At 54.8% G+C, this 8,798-nt stretch overlaps 1 protein-coding gene across 1 annotated transcript in view; it reads right to left on the minus strand.

The window, feature by feature from the left end:
• Positions 1-8,473, minus strand: part of MN1 (MN1 proto-oncogene, transcriptional regulator) — a 33,966-nt gene extending 25,493 nt beyond the window's left edge. Inside the window, exon 1 of the mRNA XM_063144035.1 lies at positions 5,068-8,473. Coding sequence (XP_063000105.1) covers positions 5,068-8,464 — 3,397 coding nt within the window. The 5' untranslated portion in view covers positions 8,465-8,473. The remainder of the gene's footprint in view (positions 1-5,067) is intronic.
• Positions 8,474-8,798: the final 325 nt, after the last annotated feature.

An 8,798-nucleotide genomic window follows, 5' to 3' on the forward strand; every position in this document is an offset into this window, starting at 1 on the left:
AACAGGGGGGGGGGAAATACATTTAAATGATGCCTAATATTTGTCTTCTTCTTTCAAAAATATTCCATTCCAATTTATCAAACCGTTTCCTCTAAACCTGATTTCACTATTCAAAAGTGACTATTCCCCAAAACTCCTCATCTGTTTATCTGTATGCCACTTTTCTACAAATTTGTGCCAAAGCGGCACACAACGTGTCGAAAAAAACCACAATAAATCTAGTCGTTGAAAAGACATAACAGGAACCGCTACAAATAACCATAGTCTCAAGAACTAAGTACATAACAAAAATATAAATCAATTCATATAATTTTGTATCAAATGATACAAATAAACCGACCTAAGCCAATAGCTTAATTCTAAAGAGGAGAAAAATAATGCCAAACACAGAAGTGCACTACATGCAAATCCATCTCCAGTTCCACAAAGACAGCATGGGGTTCTCTACAATTAACCTAAACACACGCACACTGGTGGGTACACAAAGCTAAGGCCTAACAATTCCAACAGAACCTGCACGCCCCAATTTGATGTGCAAATAAATATTCCTGTTTACATATAATATCACAGTCAAACGTGCCACCAAATTGGATTCATTAAAAAAAGCTTAACTCGCTGCAAGGCTACTTGCCTTAATGTCAATCAACAGAGGTATGCTACCTCCATTATTTTCAGAACAGTCAAAGACGGGAAAAGATGGGAATAAAAGTGAACAGCTTAAAACGAGGAAAGGATTTAACTGTTCTGTACTTCCAGCTCAATCCTTCAGAATCAGCTATACGAAGCTACAGACATTTTATCCCAAGAAGTACCCTGAAATACCAGGTATTCTGCAAGGTATTTTAAAGTCAAGTCTTTAAGAACAAAACTATCCCCTCAGACAAATCAGGAACTTTTAAAATAAATGCTACACAGAGGATGTCAGCATGGTAACCGCCAAGAAGCACATCTCAGCCTTTATTAATTCCACAAATAAATGTTCCATGTTAAACAGGTTAGTCCGTTAATGTTCTATACATTCCGTGTGCTGGCTTCTTTCAATGACAGATTTATGAATGCTATGTCATGGTGCCAAACCAACAAACAGTAGCTAAACGTACTGCAAAGGCCTGTGAATGAAAATGCAGCAGCCACAGAGCGTAACCACATCTATTAACATTTTGCTTGACGACCACCTAAGACATTTAAGATTGCATACTGCTATAAGGCAACATCGTGGGAACTTCTACCTTCCACCACCCCCTTCCCCAATGAAACTTTAAAAATGAAAACGAATAAAATGAGAACAGAAGAGACTTAGATGGAAAGGATGTGCTTACTTATTCATCTAACTGCAAAGAGGGTAAGGACTAGCGATCCTTGTCCTAGATCCCAACTAAAGTACTCTTAATTCATGCACTTCCAAATTAATTAGTGGAACTTCCTTCTTAGGAAGGTGTCTAGGATCAAGGCGTGTGCATTTTTCTCCGAACAGAATTGAGGGCCATTCCATCCATGGCATTTTTCACCCTTGAAGAAAAAAAATCCATCTAGAAATAAGGTGTACGCTGCACCACATATAAAAATTGCACAACTGTTTTATTTTGCTCTGCGCTAACGGTAGAAAAATAGACCCTCACGTAATTTTCAAATTGTGACAGACATTCTCTCTGTCACGTGTGAACCAACTCTTGGATTACAATCTCAGAGAACCTCCTGAAACCATTCACTTCTGGAATAGTCCAATGGAGTTTGATGGAAATGTTCCAGAGGAAAGTATGGATGGATCAACAATGGCATTTCCTTGTTTGTTCTAACGGAAAATGTCCCTATCAGACATTTGCTGCTCAAAAGCCATCCTTCTCTAATAGGAGTCACTTAGAAACGCTACAGAAGATTCCACCTCACTCTCATATAAAGGCCTGAATTGAGGCCTTGGGTTTTTGTTGCTGATGCCTAGAGCTTTAGATAATCCTCCAATACAAATATCCTTCCCACCCACCCTCTCCCCACAAAAAAACTGTTATTAAAAATTACAGTATCAGATCCTAAAATACTGACACACACAAATTCAATAAGGTTATTCATACGATAGCATACATATTAGTACATATTAAATACAGCTTTTTTAAAAACTAAAATTGAAATGAGATGCAATTGTTGATTTTAGTACCGCATTTTACCAGTAAGAAGAGGTTATCACAAATTGTGAACTGCTATAATTAGAACAGTTATTGGAGGTGGGAGTGAGAGAAGAGTTATGACGTTACAGGTGAAGTCCACCTGCATCTAAAGACTTTATCAGCAGAATTCTTCATTCAAAAGGAAAACCAAAAAAAATTCTCACCATCAGGAACAAGGCACAGGCTAACTTCCAAACTCCAGCAGTGGGGAACTTACTAAATTGCATTGTTCTCACTCACAGAACAAGCATGACACTGAAGGTTATAGCATTGCTGTGATATGAATCGTTTGAAAGAAATTTACCTCCTTTATTTCAGCCTGTTAAAAAAAATAAGTACACAATAGGAAAAGCTTAGACAATGACACTCTTTTTCATGCCCTGTTGTTAACTTCAGATACAAACATCACCAATATTGTTTGCCAAACAGCACCAAATATTTTAAGGTTTAAGCCCAAGTGCTTAAACCTAAACGTATTTGGTAATGTTTGGCAAACAAATGAACAAACAAACAAAAATGTGTTTTTTGTGAGAACGGCCAGCCATTATAGTAGTTCTCTACATATCTCTGCTAGCTTACTTATGTGAAAAATTGCAGTGCAATCATACGTGTCTGTTCAGAAGTAAGTCCCACTGAGTTCAATGGGGCTTACTCCCAGGTAAGTGGGTATAGGATTACAGCCTCAGACTAAACTTTTCCTGCATTCATTTGCCTTTTTCACTGTTGTCATTTGCAAGATTTCATCAGTATCTCTGCTGTATTAGAGCTTAACGGGGTAGCTTTCTGCTCAGAAAACTTGCGTGTGAGCACTGAGGTCTTTTTTTGAGACTTCATTTACACACATCACAATAAGAAGTGGGGGAAAGAAGATCATGGAAATCAATGGGCTTAAGCCTACCTAACTCATGCTGGATTGTGGCCAATGTGTCAAAATTCCCAGGCAACAAAGCATCATTGATGTGAAGCAAAGCACAATTCCGAAGTATTTCACCTCGGTATTTCTTAGTAACGAAGACATTCAGTTATTTCTCTCCTTTCCACTCTGGTTGCACTTACACAGAGAAAGGGTGTGGGGGGGGAGTGAGAGAGAGAGAGAGAGAATACGTGCGTGTCTGGCAAGGTAGATGTGACGGGAGCTGTGATTTGTGCTAACTAGCTATTGATCCAGTCAGATCTAGATGTTGTGTACAAGAAACAATAAAAGAAGGAGCCAGGAAGGATGCTGTGTGAAACTCCATTTAAAAATGGAAAAGGCGGCCCCCAAACAAACCAATTTATGTCCTTGCCTGGATGAAGCCTGAAGAATGCTGATGGGCTTCCCAGCATCTGCTGTGCATGCTAAACACTCCTGCTCTGAAAGAGAAGCGCCCTGCACTGGCATTGCCTGGGAACAAAGAGACAAACAGCAGAGGCCGCATTCATGCCCGACAAAGCCAAAGATGGAAAGCCACCCCAAGCTCAGAGTATTTAAGTGAGCACACACACACCCAACAAAAAAAACCCTATGTACCCCAAACCCCGCAATGCTCAGAACAAAATCTAAAATCCTATTTTTCTGAGCAGATGTTGCAAACAAAATCTAACACACACATACATAGTATCCCTACTCATGCCCATCTAAAGACCACCTGTGTATACATATGCTCAAATTACGCAATCACTGGGCACAATGGTACCACTGCCATTTAGTTTCCACTTACTGGGCTCAAGCTCCCCTAAGTGAAGAATAGTTTTGCAACAACTATACCTTGATTTTTTTTTCTAACTTAAAAATGAAAAAAAAAAATGAAGCAAGGCTGGAAAAATTAGGGGCATCATTCGTGAACAAGTTGAAGTACAATGATCTGGAGTAATCCAAAGACACCCTAGAAACAAAAAGTGAGTTCTTAAAATGAAGAGTTCTAGAAATTTAACTAGGCAAGGTTCCATCTCAGTAATCCAGTCTTCCTAATTGCTCAAGAAGTTTATTTAGGCATAAATTCCACTGTGTTTTTAAAGAGACAGAAGATGCTTTAAAAGTCAATGCTACATAATGGGTCGCCCTCATCCACTCACCCCCTATCTTTAAGAGACTACCATGTGGGTGGGAGAGTTAGGAACAAAACGCCAGTACAGCAGCATGACGCCTCTAAGGGGCGATTCACACATGAGACCTGAAAACAGCTTTTCCTTAAATCAACCCCCAACACGGCAGCTGTCCTTACACCAATGTATTCCAGTTTGTTTTGTTTTTTACATCCTATTCTGCATTAAGATTCTCATGTTGCACAAACAGTGCACGACTGAGGCGCGTGCAAAAACAATCAAGCGGTACAATTTACTGCCACTCTCTGCATCCTAAGCCGGTTTCTCCTAAATACTTCTCACAAATACTGATGGGCAGGGGACGGGTTTGAGTTTCTGTGGTTTACAGTTCCCAACGCCTGCTTCGTCTGATAGCTGAGGTAGATTCAAGATGAGGGTTGACCACGAAGGCGGTTTTTTGTTTGCTTGTTTTGTTTTAAATAAAAAACCACATTTCCCTCCTCTCAGTGGATGCAGCATTGAACAATGTAGAAATTTAACATGGGCTGCTTTGTATTCTCACATTCCAGACCTGGGAGTCACTGTCTGGCTTTTAAACAGCCGATGAGCTGAGAGCCAAGGCCACGACTTTCAGAGGGGCCTAGCAGCACCACATAGATGTGTTTCTGATCACCGGGGGAGGGGGGGCTTTAACAAGCTTTATTTGTGAGTCAGGGTGCTACACGCCCAGCCCCCCCACCCCCACAGTTAGAACAGAAGGGGACCCTTTTGCACAACACCTGCAGGGAAGGAAGAAGAAGAGTGTCCCCACTACCACCCTTTTGCCCTAAGAAATTCAGACTGCCCAGGCCAGCCCTGCCCAAGAGAAGCGGACAACTACCTTCTTTGCTGGGGTTGGGCGGCTTGGCCTTCTCCCAGGGCGCCAGGGCCTTGTCCTCGTCCTGTCCTTCCAGGAGGGCCTTGTCGCCGGGCAGGTACCAGGAGGCGGAGTGCTCGGCCATCAGCGAGTCCAGGTCGATGGTGCTCATAGCGCCCTTGCCGCTTTCACCCGCGGCACAGCAGCTGCTCAGCTCTCCGCTGTCACCGTTCTGGCCTCCTCCTGTGGGGCCGCCGTCGGGGGGCTTCTTGGAGCTCTTGAGGCCCAGCGGCTGGTCCTCGGAGATGCTGAACTGCTGCCGCTGCAGCTGGATCTGAGCCTGAAGGATCTCCAGCGGGTGGATCTCGTCTTGCACCGGGCCAGTGGTGGGAGGGCCGCCGCTGCCGTAACTGTCGGGGCTGGAGGTAGAGTTGCTGCCGCCGTGCAGGCCGAGTTGGGCCAAGGCGGCCTTCTGTCCGTTCAGCAGCGCGTGGTCCCCTGCACGGGGCTGTAGCGGGCTGCGGCCCGCAGGGCAACCTTTAACCAGCTGGTTGTCAGAACTCGATGACACCTCGTCCTCGTTGCCAGCCTCATCAGGGAAGTCGCCTCCACTGCGGGGGGAGCAGGAGTCCGCCTTGTCCAGGGAGGGAAGGAGCTCGGGCTGCTCCGGGGGCGGCGGCGGAGGCAAGAGAAGGTCAGCGCCTCCGCCTTTGGCCCAGGTGGAAGGTGGGGAGCTCAGCGCCTTGTGAGGCTCGTGCAGGTGTGGGGTGTTCCCGCCGCCGCCGCCTCCTCGCTCGCCACCTTGGCCGGGGCTGCCGGCCTCCACCCCAGCCGCTGGGCCGTACTTGTCAAAGAAGCCACTGCCGCCACCGCCGGCTGCCGGGCTCACGTGCCCACTGTCCCGTTTCCTGCGCCCCCTGCCCCGCCCGCCTCCCGCCTTGGCTTCAGGGCCTGGCCCGGGGGAGTAGTTGGGGGACAAGCCGCTCTCGCCCGGGGCTGGCGGGGGCGGAGGGGGCGGCTGGGGCCCCGCGCTGCCTGGCTCCGGCAGTTCCGCCGGGCTGAGCTTGCTGCGCTTGGCACCCTCGCCGCCCGCCCCGACGCCACCAGCTACAGCGGACGGCGCGCCTTTCTTGCCGAAGGTGACATTGAGGTTGGGGGCGCCCAGGCTGGCGATCATATTTTGGCAGGCGGTGGAGAGGGCGGCCAGGCAGCTCTGCCCGAAGAGGCCGCTGCTCTCTTTGGGGCCAGCGCCGCCCCCGCCCCCGCCCGCCCCGGGCGGCCCCCCGACGCCGCTGCCTTTGGGGAAGGAGCCCAGCGACAGCGCGCCCAGCTTGCTGCTGGCCGGAGGGGGCCGGGGCTGCGACTGCGGAGGGGGCCCGGAGGACTGGAAGTCCGTCGGGGGCCCGTAGGAGCCGGGCGAGGCGCTGTGCGGGGTGGCCTGGCGGCTGGCAGCGCCGAAGGGGAAGCCCTGCTGCCCGGCGAAGTCCGGCGGCCCCGGCCTGCGCTCCGAGGGCGGGCTGAGGCCGAACTGGCCCTGGAGGCTGCCCGGGGACGGCGCGTGCCCTTCGCCCCCCGACGGCATCCGAAGCGGCGGCTCTGGCAAGCCCGGCATCCCGCCTACCCCGGGCCGGAAGAGCAAGTCCCCTGCGCCCGCCGGGGCCGCGGAGGGGTGCGGGGCCGGGAACCAAGCGCCCTCCTGCGCCTCGAACGCGGGCTCGCCGTGGTGCTGGTGGTGGTGCTGGTGGCCGTGGTGGTGGCCGTGGTGGTGCTGGTGGTGGCCCAGCTGCTGCAGGCTGGGCGGGCGGAGGCGCTGCTGCTGCTGCTGCTGCTGGTTGCGAGAGGCGGCCATCTGCTTGATCATCAGGGCGGCGTTCTGGCGCTGCTGCTGCTGCTGCTGCTGCAAGGCCGCCTGGTGGTCAGCGCCCGGCGGCGGCTGGAGGGGAGGCCCGGGCGGCGGCGGGAAGCTCTCGGGGCCCGGCGGCGTGAAGTCTCCCGGCAGCCCCGGGTAGGCGGCGGAGGGCGAGAGGTGGCTGTCCAGGGCGGCGCCGTGCAAGCCCGCGCCGCTGCCGTTGCCGCCGCCGCCGCCGCCGCTCCACGAGTCGAAGCGAGGCCGCTTGGCCAGGTTCATGTAGGGCGGCGCGTCGAAGTGCTGCAGCCGCTGGTTGGGAGGCTGCTGGGCCTGCGGGTGCACGCTGAAGACCGGCTCGCCCGGCCCGAAGGGGTGCTGCAAGTTCCTGTTCTCCAGCCGGTGGATGGGGTACTCGAACTGGGCGTGCTGGCCTTGCAAAAGCGGGCCGCCGCCGCCGCCGCCGCCATCCTGCAGGCCCGGGTTGGCGGCGCTGCCTTCAGGACACGGCTGCTGCCTCGGCAGGGCCGGCGGGCAGGAGTTCTGTCTGGCCAGGAGGGCAGGCGGCGGCGGCTGGTGCGGCTGTTGCATTAAGGGGTGCCGGCCAGGGGTCAAGCCCGGCTCCAGGCCCACGGCCACCTTGCGAGCGCCCCCGAACCGCTCGAAGAACACGCCGTGCTGCTGCTGCTGCTGCTGCTGCACCTTGCCCATGGCGCCCAGGGCGCCCGGGGCCCGGGGCAAGGCCGAGGAAGGGCCGGGGAAGTTGCCCCCGCCCGGCGGGACCGGCTGCCTGCCGGCCCCGTAGTGGGGCAGCTGCCCGTCGGCCTCCGACGGCGAAAAGACGGGCAAGTCGAAGTGCCCCTCGCTACTCGGGTAACTGTACTCCAGGGGATCCACGGCGGCTGCCCCTTGGCTGGGGAGGCGCCTCTGCGAGTCCAGGCCGTGCGGCTCCGAGGCGGCGGCTCCGGGCAGGCCGTGGAAGGAGGCGGCGCGGTTGGGCGACTGGTCCAGCGGGAGGCACGGGGCGGGCACGCCGGGGTTGTGGTGCGGCGGCGGCGGCGGCGGCTGGAAGTCCTGGAGGGGCCCCGCCCTCTGCTGCCCGAAGCCGTCCCCGCCATCGGCCAGGTGCTGCTCGTAGCCGTCCGCCGCGAAGGTCTGCTGGCCGCCCGGGTAGCTGAGGAGTCGGCCGCCGTGCAGGCACGAGGCGCTGGGCTCGGGCCCGAAGCCGCCTCCGAAGTGCGGCGGCGGCGGCGGCTGGTGGGCGCCGTGGGAAGCGGGCTGCTGGTTGCCGAAAAAGCCGTGGACAGGCTGGGCCTGCTGCAAGTCCGAGTGGCCCCCGCGGGGGGCGGGGAAGCCGTACGCCTCCCCGGGCAAGTTCAGGTTCATGGCCAGCATGGCCGAAGACGGCTCGCCCAGGGCGCTCAGAGCCGCCGGCTCGCCGCCAGAGGTCCCGGCGTGGAAAGGCGACGGCTTGAAGTGCGTGCCCAAGCCTGGCCCGAAGGCGCCAGCCCGCTCGCCCGGCGCGCCGCTCCGGCCGCCGCCGCCCTGCGGCTCGAACTGCTCCAGCGCAAACATGCCGCCGCCGCCGCCCCGCTCCTTCGCTTTCTCCCGGCTGGGTCGGCCCGTCGCTCAGTGGGACATGGCAGCCGGCCGGCCGGCCAGCGAGCTGCTGCAGCGAGGGGAGGGCGCACCGCGCGCCCGGCTCACATCTTGCGGGGCAGTTGGGGGCCGGCGCTGGCGTGGGCGCTGCTGGCACCTGCCCGGGGCTCTCCCGGCGACCCGCAATTCATTGGCGCAGCGCCCAGGGAGCCAGGCTCGGCTTCCCGGCCTGGACCACGAGCGGCGGGCTGGCCGGCGCTGGGCGCTCTTCCGCGGCGGCTGCGAGGTGCCTGCCTGCCTGCCTGCCCGC

This window comes from Elgaria multicarinata, chromosome 18 (genome assembly GCF_023053635.1).
Source record: "Elgaria multicarinata webbii isolate HBS135686 ecotype San Diego chromosome 18, rElgMul1.1.pri, whole genome shotgun sequence".
Taxonomy (NCBI): domain Eukaryota; kingdom Metazoa; phylum Chordata; class Lepidosauria; order Squamata; family Anguidae; genus Elgaria; species Elgaria multicarinata.